We start from the raw sequence: 13,406 nt of genomic DNA, 5'->3' as shown, positions 1-13,406 counted from the left end.
GAGTTCAAGGCAAGCCTGGGCTACCTTGCAAGACCTTGTTGAAAAAAACAACAGACAAATCAAACAATACATTTAAATGAAAATTTCAAGTTCAAAACAAAGTATATCACGAAGCCAATAAGGTCTGAGTAAAGATTAATTAAAGATACTGCTTTTCTAAAAGGAAGTTACTACTTAGAATGTGAACATGGCACTGATTATTTGGGTATAGATTCTTTGTAAGTTTGATATGCATATATTATGGTGTAGAATATGAAGACAGTCACCATATCACTTTTTTTTCTTCTAACTACTAGGAAAGTTTCATTTATACAGTACATGTTGTATGCTATAGATAGTCATCTAGGTGGTCAAGGCTTTCCTGTGATTAAGTAATAATAATAATACATGGCACCAAGTTGATTATAAATAGTAGCATAGACAATGGCATAACTTGGAAGCCCTGGGTGTTTAGGGTTGTTACTAAACTGATTCAATGTGTGGTTATGCTCATTTTTGGAGGTTAGCAGAAATGAAAACATAGAAGATTGTTGTAGATATATATATATATATATATATATATATATATATATATATATATATATTTTTTTTTTTTTTTTTTTTTTTTTTTTGTCGGTCGTGGGGCTTGAACTCTGGGCCTGGGTGCTGTCCCTCAGCTTTTCAGCTCAAGGCGAGCGCTCTACCACTTGAGCTACAGCGCCACTTCCGGTTTTCTGGTGATTTATTGGAGATAGGAGTCTCATGGTCTCTCCTGCCCGGGCTGGCTTTGAACCTCGATCCTCAGATCTCAGCCTCCTGAGTAGCTAGGATTACAGGCGTGAGCCACCAGCGCCCGGCTGTAGAGATATTTTTTGATCCCAGTTTGAAATTTCATATATCACTTTTGAATAGAGACCTTTAAGTTTTTTAGTCTGTGTTATCAATGAATTGCTATTAAAACATTTCTATATAAGGTCATCTATGATTTAGTGTCAGGAAATGATGCTTTAAACAAAAAAAATGCTGCTTTAATTGTTCTCAGTAGTTTTTTTTTGTAAACTACTATAGACTATACCAGCTATCAAAAGAATTTTATTGCTATTGTCATAATTTTTTAATTTTCCCCACCTTTTTTTAGTATTAATTAGTCATCCAAAGGGGGTTTCATTTTGACATATCCATATATGCATACAATGTACTTTGAGCAGACTCATTCCCTCTGTCATTCTTCCTTATCTCCCCTCTCTCCTGATTTTATAAACTCTATGTGGCATTGATGTCAAACTTTAAAATGAGATAAATTGCGTAAGAATGTGGCTGAGGGAAAACAGGGAGGGCTGATTTGAGCTCCCTGGAAATACTTTTGAGTCTGTGGCAAAGCAGCCTTACACAGAGAAGATAAGGTAGATTTGTAACCATTATAAAGGCTAGAAAAACAACAGAACCATTATGAAATCATTTTACAAAAGAAAGTACTCAAGTATGATAATTAAATATCTGTGAGAAGCATATTATAGATGAAAATATTTAGTGTTTAAGGTATATATGGAGAGTAGCAGAAAAACCAGTCTTTTAATAGTATTGAGGTGCCTTTCTTTTATCCCCTGCTAACTATGGTAGCATATGTGTCTAACTGGGTGGATAATGGATATTCACAGAAATCTTTTGACTATACATTTTATTTTCTCATTATGTTAATATCTGTTTACTACAGATACGTTGTTTCCCTTGGCCTCATTTGTGACATGCGTAAAGTAGGCATGTTTTGCTTTTCTCCATTTAGTCCTTTCTTTCCCAAAGGAAACGATTGTAATATAGTTGTGCCATCTCTTCCCCAGGTAAAATGGTATGGGGAAGTCACCTTGGTTTCCTGTATCAGAGGAAGATTCTCTGAGGACTGTTGCCAGAGTTGGTGCTGTTTCTGAGGGCAAGGGAATTTCTAGCTCCTAAACTGGAATCCAGGATTTTCTAGGTTCATTTTTTCTCATGAATTTTATTGCACTGAGCTACTTGGGCTAGGCAGATGCTACTTGAGCTTTATTTTAGTCCCTTATTTATTCTCTTATCCCATTTTAATTTAGTTTTTATTGGGTAGGGTCTCATGTTTCTTGCCTGGACTGGACTAGCCTGACTTTTAATTCTCCTACTCATGTCTCCCATGTAGTGGAAGGTGTATATCACCTGCCCAATTCATTTGTTGAGATAGGATTCCACTAAAATTTTCTCCAGGCTGGTTTTGAACTGCAATTCTCCCAATCTCTCTCTGCCTTCTAAGTAACTGAGATTACATGTGTGAGCCACAACACACACCAATCATGGTTTGTCTATTTTGACCTCTTGGGAAACAACAAAGGACAGATGGTTCCATTTTATCAATAGGTAGAATTTATTCCTTTTAACTGTTATGAATTTATTTTATCCATGTGTTTTTCTGCAAATCTTATAATGTATTTTTCTTATAATGTATTTTTCTTTTCTTATAATGTATCTTTCTTTTCTTTTTTTTTTTTTTTTTTTTGGTCTGTCATAGGGCTTGGTCTCAGGGCCTGAGCACTGTCCCTAAACTCTTCAGCTCAAGGCTAGTGCTCTCCCACTTTGAGCCACATTGCCACTTCTGATTTTTTGGTGGCTAATTGGAGATAAGAATCTCATGGGCTTTCCTGCCCGGGCTGGCTTTGAACTGCGATCCTTAGATCTTAGCCTCCTGAGCTAGTATTACAGGTGTGAGCCACCTGTGCCCAGTTGTATTTTTCTGACTTTATATAAGCAAGGTTAAAAATATTAAGAAGTGAATGAGAATATATAGGGAATACAGAAAAGTTACTGGTTTGGTAAATATTTATTGAGCGCTTACTGTGTTTCCATACATTCTACCAATAAAGGATAAAACAATGGATAAGGTATAGTCCTTGCCTTTATGGACATCAATCCGGTATAAAGAAAAGGGAAGCCGGGCGCTGGTGGCTCACGCCTGTAATCCTAGCTACTCAGGAGGCTGAGATCTGAGGATCTCGGTTCAAAGCCAGCCCGGACAGGAGAGACCGTGAGACTCCTATCTCCAGTAAACCACCATAAAACCGGAAGTGGCGCTGTAGCTCAAGTGGTAGAGTGCTCGCCTTGAGCTGAAGAGCTGAGGGACAGCACCCAGGCCCAGAGTTCAAGCCCCACGACCGACAAAAAAAAAAAAAGAAGAAGAAGAAGAAAAGGGAAAAGTACAATAAAAATTGAATTCTAAAAACTATATTAGGGCTGGGAATGTGACTCAGTGGCAGAGTGCTTGCCTAGCATGCATGAAGCCCAGGTTCAATTCCTCAGTACCACATAAACAGAAAAAGCTGAAAGTGGCCCTGTGGCTTAAATGTAGAGCACAAAAGGCTCAGGGACAGTATCCAGGCTCTAAGTTCAAGTCCTAGGACTGGCAAAAAAACAAACAAAAAAACGATAATAGCTGGGCACCTGTAATCCTAGCTACTTAGGATGTTGAGATCTTAGGATCATGGCTCAAAGCCAGGCCAGGCAGAAAAGTCCAAGAGACTCTTATCTCCAATAAATCCAGAAGTGGCCTTGTGGCTCAAGTGGTAGAGTGCTAACCTTGAGCACAAAGAGGCTCAGGGACAGCACCCAGGCCCTGAGTTCAAGACCCAGGACTGGTTAAACACACACACACACACACACACACACACACACACACACACACACACACACTCTCTCTCTCTCTCTCTCTCTCTCTCTCTCTCTCTCTCTCTCTCTAATAAAGCAATGATACAACACATGCTTTTAAAAAAAGGTTAAACTACCAGGTGCTGGTGGCTCTAGCCTGTAATTCTAGCTACTCTGGAGGCTGAGAAGCCAGCCATGGCAGGAAAATCTAGAGACTCTTATTTCCAATTAAATCACACAAAAAGCTGGAAGTGTTGCTGTGGCTCAAGTGGTAGAGTGCTAGCCTTGAGCAAAATCTGCTCAGGGACAGTGCTCAGGCCCAAAGTTGAAGCCTTAAGACCTGCAAAAGAACAAAAAAAAAAAAACCCAAAAAACCAAAAACAGTTAAACTGTGGAGAAGTATATGAAAGTACAAGTAATAGTTTTTCCTGTACTTTTCTCTAGAATAAACATATTTCTCATCCATTGACTTCCTGGTTGTGATATATAAATTTATAGTGCATAGAAGGCAGAACCTTTAAGATGGAGAGTCAATTTAGATAATGCAAAAAACTCATGGCAAGGTGCTAGACATTTTTTTAAAATTAAATCTGGCAACTCAAGTTTGTTTTTCTTAGTGAAATCTACAGATTATTTCAGAATGAAGTTAAGTGACCAATCTAGGATATTACCTACAAAAAGTTGGGTAATAGTGTCTATCAAGTCTAATTTCAAGATTTTAACAGCACTATAGGCTCATACAGGAAAAAAAAGTCTTTTATACCTCAATTTTTCCTGTTGTTTCTTTTTCCAGACTAGCTAGTTTCAGCTTCTTTTCCAGCAAATAAACAAAACCTGGCATTTCATTCTTTTCAACAGGCATTTTAACTACCTGCCAGTTCCTATAACTATCGAACTTTTTATGGGCTCCATGTTCATTTGTTTTTTTTCCCCACAATGTCATATGTAGCACTTGGAATGTCTTTTCAGGTAGGCTCTTTCACTTAGCATTTGTCCATGTCTTTACATGTCTTGATAGCTTACCCTCCCCCCAGTTTTGAACTCAAGGCTATAGTACTCTATTACTTGAGCTACAGCTCCACTTGTAGCTTTTTTGGTTGTTAATTGGAGATAAGAGTCTTGTGGGCATTCCTACCCAGTCTGGCTTGAAATTGAAATCCTCAGATCTCATCCTCCTTGACTAGCTAGGATTTACAGGCTTGAGCCACCAGTACCGGGTTTGGCTATTCACTTTGTAAGGAGAATTTTGAAGAGTACAGAGTTCTAAATTGGATCCAGATGTGGTGTTAAACACATATTCTGTCAGCATTGGGAGACTGAAGCAGAAGGATCACAAGTTTGATGCCAGTCTGGTCTTATGTAGCAGGCTTTTGTCTTTAAAACAAAAAACAAATTCTAGGTGGATGGTATCTTTTCATTTTTAAAATTCTTTATACTTTTCTTTCACTCTCTTCTTGCCTTTACCTTCTGCAGATAAGTAAGTTGGTATGATTCTCTTTGCTTCTCTAAAAGTAGGCATTTGTATTGAAGGTGTAGTGGAGGACATAGGGTGAATTCAGGAAAACTTGAGTAAAGAAATTATTGCAGGGCTGGGAAGGTGGCTTAGAGATGGAGTGCTTGCCTTGTATACATGAGGCCCTGGGTTCCATTCTTTAGCACCACATAAGCAGAAAAAGCCAGAAGTGATACTATGGCCCAAGGGGTACAGTGCTAGCCTTGAGCTGAAGAGCTGAGGGACAGTGCCCAGGCCCAGAGTTCAGGCCCCATGACCACCACCACCCCCACTCCCACCACCAACACCACCCCCCACAACAACAATAAAATTTAAAAAAAAATTATTGCAAGAGGCCACGGTCTAGAATAGAGTGGTGGATCTATAATATGGGGAGAAGTAGAAATAATTTAAGAGGTGAAAATGACAGAACTTGGAATGGATTGAATGAGGGCTGGGGAAGGTGTCTAAGGACTGCTGTGTTTTGTATTAGTGTGGATAGTAGTGGCTTCATTTACTGAGTTAGGGAGACCTGTTAGAAATACCAGACTAAGAAATAGTGAGTAGGGGTAGAAAAGAATACAGTATCTGTTGGACATTTTAAAATGACTTACAAAAAAAAAAAAGAAACTGAACATGTCTATAACATTCAGTAACAACCATGTAGTTTAGTCTGCACTGTGCAAGGGGTATGCAAGGGAGAGGGAAGATGTATAAATAAAGAAAAATAGTAACAGCAGAAAATTAGACTTCACACCAGATCAGTAAGCTTTATATATGTATTTCTGCCTTTGCTGCATTTTCTGTCAAGGTCCTGTAGGTTTTAAGTGTGGTTTTCAGTTAGGCCATTTGGATTCCTAAACAAATCTTCACAAGCCACCTACACTCCGTATGGAGCTGTGGCACAACAGCAGGCCCGAGGAAGTCTCACTGATGAGAAAATAAAACACAGGCGCTCAAGCTTCTGTTGATTGCTGTGCCGTAGTACTTCCTCTCCCGCCTCCCTGCACCCCTGGGACCACAACAACTTTCCGGAAGGAAGCCAACTACCAGCTGCCACCGTGAAGCGAATGCCCAGGCCCTACAGCCTTCGGAATTTGGAGGATGGCGACCTCTGGAAGTCGGAGCGTGTAGGTGAAGCACCTAAGGACGGTGACAGCACCCTTCTCCTTTCACCACCCAATGGGAGCCAACGCGGTTGGAACCGGGAAGCCAAGTGGCGCTCCCTCGTGACGGCTGCCCAGACTGCGGCGGCGCGTCCCCTTAGGCTCCCGAGAGGCGTGGGGAGGGCGGGGCCTGGAAGGCCGCCGCCTAGGAAGCCCTCTCTGGGCCCGCCCCTCCCGCCGGACCGCTCCCTCCTGCCTCCCCAGCCCCAAACTGGTCCCACCACCAATCGTCAGCCGCGCTCTTCCCGACAGCAGGTGACCCATGGCCAATCGCCAGGGGTCTCTTTGCAGGGAGCCGCCAAGGCCAGCCAATTAGGCCCACGGCAGGTCGGGCAGCGGGCGGGGTGTCCTGGCGTCTCAGGGACGAGCTGAACCTCCGGCCCGGACTGCGCTGTACCGGGAGACCGAGGGCTGGGAAGGGGGGTGCCCGAGAGTCGCCCCCGCCCCCTCCCCAAGAGGCACCGAGGGCGGGGACTCGGCGAATGGCTTTCTTGCTGGCCGCTGGCAGAGTGAGTAGACCCCGAGGATCTGGGAAAGGGGCCAGCTCCCCGCCCTGTGTCCCCAGGGTCCCCCTGGCTGCGCAGGCGGGGCCGGCACAGGTGGGCCCTCTGCCCGCCGCCCTCTGCGGTGAGTAGGCCGTCTTCGCTTCCTCTGGGAGGGGTCGAGTCCCTTTTTACAAAAATTATTTTTTTGTGGCACAGGGTGTTCCTTTAGAAGGCTGACTCCTTATATGGCTTTAAATACAAAAGTTAGGCTTCTTTTTTCAGTTGTTCATTTGGCAGGCTAAATAGTACTTTTGATGATGTTTTGTTTTAGATAGTGTTTTTGCTTGGCCCAGTATTTTTGTGTATAGTTATTAGTTTGTTTATTAGTATGTGTATGAGGGAAGGGTGTAATTTATGTTTTTTGGGTAGCTGTTGAAAATATATTGGAACTTCAGTTTATTGGGCTCAAACAACTGAAGGGAAGGTTTTAGGGTCTCAACATAGCTTACTTATGGAAAGTTGCCTGGAATTAAGAGACCAGAAAACATTTTTTTTCTTTTTTGGGGGGGGTTCCGCTCGTGGGGTCTGAACTCTGGGCCTGGGAGCTGTCCCTTAGCTCTTCAGCTCAAGGCTAGCAGCGCTCTTACACTTGAGCCACAGCGCCACTTCCGGCTTTTTTCTGCTTATGTGATGCTGAGGAATCGAACCCAGGGCCTCATGCATGCAAGGCAAGTACTCTACCACTGAGCCACCTTCCCAGCTCCAGGAAGCATTTTTTTAATCGTGCACTCTTCTCCTTTTGCTGGCATTCATACTTCACAAGTGTTTTTATCTTGAAAGATCAAGAGGAGTATTGAACAAGAAAACTTTGCTTATTTGAAGTAACAATTGGTTTTGCTTGTGTAAACGGTTTTGCTTTTTAGCTATATCAAGGAAATTAAAAACAAATCAATTATTTCCATGTGTTGCAAGGGGCTGTCTGGGAAGGTTATTAGAGTAGTTACAGTTTTAAGAGCTTTTTTTGCGTTTAATATTGGGAATTATGCAGCTATTTTTGAATTATCTCTCAAGACATTGACTGCTGAACTAAGTGATAAAGCCCTTTAATAATTTGTGTTAACTCTTAATTTACTGGGGAAAGTTTTTTATTTTTATCTTGTGCAACCAAAAAGAAACCACTTAAAGAAAAATACTGTCTCTTTCTAGTCCAAAAGAGGTATATATCACTTAACACTCAGAGTGTAAAAGAAACAAGTTCTGTATTGTGGTTCACATCTGTAATTCCAACTACCTGGGAGGCAGAGAGAGGAAGAATCTCAATTTCAGGCCAGCTCAGGTAAAAAGTTAGTCCTCAGCTCAACTAGCAAGCCACGTGTGGTATAGCCTACTTGTTATTCTAGCTACGCTGGAGAGTTAGGTAGGAGGACCTCAGCCTGAGGTTTCTCGGGGCAAAACCCTGCCCGAGGCCTGGCAGTGCAGCTCAAATGGTAAAGTGACTGTCTAAGGCAAGCCCTGAATTCAAATCCAGTACTGCCTCAATCCCCCCCCCCAAAAAAAAATAGGAAAGATAACAAACTAAGCTAGATCTGTTTCCAAAATGTCCTGAGTTCGTTTTAGACTGAGATGTGCTCTTCTATAATTAGAGGCTTGAAATCCATTTTGGAATTTCTGAAGTTTTGGTTTTGTCCTTTTTAGTAAGACCAGGTTATATTTAGTAATCAAACCATTCAACTAATTGGCTAGAATATTGGGATTTTTTTTTTTTAAATTTTGGTCCGATCATGGGGCCTGAACTCTGGGTCTAGGCGCTGTCCCTCAGCTCTTCAGCTCAAGGCTAGCACTCTACCACTTGAGCCACAGTGCCACTTCCCAGCCCCTAATTGGCTAGAATATTATCAGAGAATTTAGTTCAGTGTAAATACAGTTTGGTTAGCAAACAGCATTGTGATAGTACCATGTTCTGCTTATTGGAAAGTCAAGCAGCTTTATGTTTTCCCCCACATACCCTCCTCTTCCTTGTTTTCCTCCCTTCCCTCCTTCCTTCCATCCTTCTTTCCTGCTTTTCTTCCTTCCCTTCCTTCTTTCCTTTCCCCCCCCCCCCTTTCTCTCCCTCTCTCCCTCCCTCCTTCCTTCCTTCCCTCTCTGTTCCTCTTTATCCCTGTGCCAGTACTGGGATTGAAACTCAGAGCTTCTAACTTGATCAGCTTGCTTGCTGGGCTAGTGCTCCACCACTGAACCATGCCTCTGGTCCTGTTTTTCACTGGTTATTTTGAAGATGGAAGTCTTGCAGAGTTTTCAGTTTGGGCTGGCTTTGAACTTAGATGCTCTAGATCTCAGCCTCCTTATTTATAGGCATGGGCCACCAGCAATCTTTGTTTGCCATGTTGCTCAGACTGGCGGCTGCATATTGTAACTTCTTGTCTTGGTCTTCTGAGTGCTGGTAAGTGTCTTAAACTCTTGTTTGAAAAAAAGCTTGGTGACAAAGTAATTGATACTCGTGCTTCTATTTTAAAAAGCTAATTCCAGTATTGCCCCTGGCATATATTGAGTTCTATTGCTTATTTAAATCTTAACCTGTGGGGCTGGGAATGTGGCTTAGTGGTAGAGTGCTTGACTAGTGTGCATGAAGCCCTGGATTCTATTTCTCAGTACCACATAAACAGAAAAGGCCGCAAGTGGCACTGTGGTTCAAGTGATATAGTGCTAGACTTGAGCAAAAGGAAGCTCAGGGACAGTGTCCAGGCCCTAAGTTCAAGCCCCAGGATAGCAGTAGTAATAATAACAATACATTTTATACTATGGAGTGATAACTGATGCTTGTGATGATTCATATGTAAAGGAGAAGTTTATATGTTTACTTTAATGTACTGAAAGACTTAAAAAAATTGGTGGCTTTTTTGGTGGCAGTATTGAGGCTTTGAACTCAGGGTCTAGGCACTGTCCCTGAGATTCTTTACTCAAGGTTATAGCTCTATCATGCTCCACTTCTGACATTTTGTTGGTTAGCTGGAATAAGAGTCTCAGGGACTTTCCTGTCTGGGCTGACTTCAAACTGATCCTCAGATCTCAGTCTTCTGAGTAGCTAGGATTACAGGCATAATCCACCAGCACTGGGCAGAAAATTGTATTTTATATATTTTTTAATAAAAGTGAAAAAGTTTTGAGGCTAAACATTTATTAAGCAATTATACCCCTGCCCCCTGTAAATCCTTTAATGAATTGAAGTTCTTCTACATATATGCAATCATTTAAAGCTTTTTTCCATCTTTTTTATTTTCCATGTCTAGTCACCACGTTCTTGTTTGTTCAAGTATTAACTTTTGGATTTGGTATATTTTCCTTGACAACGTTTTAAGTCTTTTATCTCTCACCCAGACTTTTGCGAACTCTCTGCCACTGGATTTCCCCCATCCATCCAGTCAAAACCAAGGTGACTGAGTCACTCCCATGTTTAAAAATCTGTTTTGACTCCCTATTGCCAAAATCCTGGTGCCTGGCAGGCCCCACAAGTCTCCTCACAATTTGATCTTAGTTTATCTTGCTTGTGTATGGGCTCAGCTGCAGGTGCTTTACCCAAGATACCCCCTGTGAAGTGTTTATAATTTAAATTATTGCCATACCCTCTCAGAGCACTTTCTCTTCCACAGCTTTTCCCTGTGCTTAGTAAGCCTCCCAAGTTCTTTTTTTTTTTTAATTTTAATTTTTTACTGTGAAAATACCATACAGAGGGGTTACAATTACATGGGCAAAGTAATGAGTACATTTCTTATCAAGCATTATTGCCTCCTCCTTTGTTTCCCCTTCCCATCTCCCCCTCCCCTCCGTCCAAGTTCTTCTTAAGGTACAGTGCCTGATAACCTTTCCTCTTATGTTATTTTCCTTCAGACAGAGCTAGTTACTCTTATTCTTTGTGTGCTACTACATGCCTGTTCATACATCTACGTCAAAGCCTAGGCTAAGTTGTAGAATGCTTTGTTTACATGTGTGATTCTTGCATTAGTTTTTAATTTCCTAATGACCAAATGGTCTTCCTTATCTTTGTATCTCCTGGACCCTTGTCATTATCTCAGTATGTGGCAATGTAAGAATGAAATGTCTGACTCTTTTCCTTATGCATCCCATTATAAGGGTCACAGCTGACACCCTATAGCAAGATATCAAAAAGAGAAAATTGTAACAGAGTTATTTAATCTAAGTTCTACATGACAGGAGGGCCTTCACAATACACTGTGTAGACCTAGCGAAAACTGTCTTCTTTTTATGCCCAGGTTCATCATTGAACCTGTAGACTGAGTCAGGACCTTCCTCTTGGGTAATAGGTTTGAACCTCTTTCAAATAATAGTTTGACTTATTATCAGACAATGTATGTCAGGTAATTTCTTTATGGGCAGCTCCTATATAGAAATGTGGGGCTGGGGGTTAGAGTAGTGTTTCTGGCTTTGAGCCTAGGGCTGACTTTGGGGAAAGGAACTCTAGTTTCTAGGCCTAGTCTCTAGTTTCTAGTCTCTAGGCCTACCTTAGGAGAGAAATTAGAGCAGGAGAAAGGCTAGTGAAGATCAAAAAGAGGCTGCTTTTTCAGTTCAAAGTACTCACCATGCCAGAGTACCACACTTTGTTTTACCATTTTCTGAGCTCCAGTAGCTTTGTTTCTTTGTTTTTGTATCAGTCTGGGGCTTGAACTCAAGGCTTGTGCTCTGTCCCTGAACTTCTTTTGCTCAAGGCTAGTGCTCTACCACTTGAGCCACAGCTCCACATCCTGCTTTTTTGATAGTCTTGTGGAGATAAGAATCCCACAAACTTTCCTGCTGGGACTAGCTTCAAACCAAGATCCTCAGGATCACGGGTGTGAGCCACTGGCACCGGGGGCAGTGTCTGATAGCAAATCTAAGTCCTTGAGTTCAAACTCCTGTACTGTCCCATGTCTCTTCCCCAAATGTTTAGTTGTGCACAGTGGCTCATGCTTATAATCCTAGCTACTCAGGAGGCTGAGATTTGGACTCAGACAAATCTACAAGACAGGTATCTAAATAACCAGCTACAAGCTATAACTGGGAAACATGGTTCAAGTAGCAAGAGTGCCAGCTGTTAGGTTTGAGGACCTGAGTTGAAGCCCTAATACCAATATATACACAAACACAAAAGTAAATGTCAACAGGGGCTGGGAAGGTGGCTCAGTGGTAGAGCGCTTGTCTTGCATGCCTGAGGCCCTGGGTTCAATTCCCAGCACCATAAGCAAAAAGAAAAAAGCCGGAAGTGGCGCTGTGGCTCAAGTGGTAGAGCGCTAGCCTTGAGCTGAAGAGCTGAGGGACAGCGCCCAGGCCCAGAGTTCAGGCCCCACGACCGGACCCAAAAAAAAAAAAAAAAAAAAGTAAATGTCAACAAATGCCTTTTAATTGATCAAAATATCACACATTCTAAATAGACAAACATTTTTACTCAATTGTACCATTTCCATTTTTCTCTGAGTTAAACAAATCCCAGGTCACTAAACTCCCTGATTGCTATTGAAGAAGCTATTTAAGACCAGGTAGATTCCAGATACTCTACACTCCAAATCTATTTGATCTCTAATATAATTGAAATAATAGTAATAGCAGTGCTAGCACAAATTGATTGTTATGTTGTACTGCCATAGGGGGGAAAAAGCATGTTACTGGGTAGAGAAATGGGCCATAATAGATATTCTATAAATATTTTGTGTTATGAATGGATGAATGATGGGGCAATGATTGTGTCAGAAAGAGAGAATGTGAATGAGAATCAACTCTGGCCCTTTTTTTTTTTTTTTTTTTTTTTGTCGGTCATGGGGCTTGAACTCCGGACCTGGGCGCTGTCCCTCAGCTCTTCAGCTCAAGGCGAGCGCTCTACCACTTGAGCTACAGCGCCACTTCCGGTTTTCTGGTGGTTTATTGGAGATAGGAGTCTCACGATCTCTCCTGCCCGGGCTGGCTTTGAACCGCGATCCTCAGATCTCAGCCTCCTGAGTAGCTAGGATTACAGGCGTGAGCCACCAGCGCCCGGCAACTCTGGCCCTTTTTAAACTGGAGTTCATTTCTCTGGGGTACCTCTAAGAACATAGCTTCTTTAATACATAACTAACTTTGTTTTTCCACACTGTGCTACTTCAGCCAAGTTAATTTTGCTTACTCCATTGTTCCTCTGCATTCTCGACATTCCTGTGCTGCATTACTGTTCCTTTGAAGGTTTTACTAGGTGAGAATTTGCTTAAGGACTTGACTGAAGTTGTCTTTATTTAAGTGAAATGGATTCTGGATTTTCCCAGTATCAGAAGGTATTTACTCTCCTAGTGAACAAGGTTATTTTCCTGTGAGTATTAACTTCACAGAAGCTTAGAACTAGACAGAATCCAAAGTTCTAATTCAGTCTGCCTTTGTTTCTTTTTTCTTTTTCTTAAATGATATTGGAGAGAGGAGTCTTAGAGAAGCCAATGATTTTCTCAAGGTCACACAATAATAAAGTAGAATAACTAGGAACTGAGCCTAAATGATTCTTTTCTTTTTTCTTTTTTGTTTTATCAAGGATTTACTTTAGTATAACAGAAAATAGGGAGAAAAAGAAACAGTTCCTGCTCCCCATGCATGAAATAGGAATGTCTCCATTTC

The 13,406-nt window shown here is 41.7% G+C and overlaps 1 protein-coding gene across 10 annotated transcripts in view; it reads left to right on the top strand.

The window, feature by feature from the left end:
* Nucleotides 1–13,406, top strand: part of Osbpl9 (oxysterol binding protein like 9) — a 127,110-nt gene that overhangs the window by 57,911 nt on the left and 55,793 nt on the right. For 2 of the 10 annotated variants that reach the window (XM_069987253.1, XM_069987252.1), the window contains exon 1: nucleotides 6,646–6,806. The exons of 7 other annotated variants lie outside the window; for them this stretch is intronic. In XM_069987253.1, coding sequence (XP_069843354.1) covers nucleotides 6,780–6,806 — 27 coding nt within the window. In that variant the 5' untranslated portion in view covers nucleotides 6,646–6,779. One more of the 10 variants, XM_069987254.1, reaches the window with a different exon arrangement.

This window comes from Dipodomys merriami, unplaced genomic scaffold (assembly GCF_024711535.1).
Source record: "Dipodomys merriami isolate MVZ:Mamm:240054 unplaced genomic scaffold, mDipMer1.0.p SCAF_34, whole genome shotgun sequence".
NCBI lineage: Eukaryota > Metazoa > Chordata > Mammalia > Rodentia > Heteromyidae > Dipodomys > Dipodomys merriami.
This window is presented reverse-complemented; position numbering and strand designations above follow the sequence as displayed.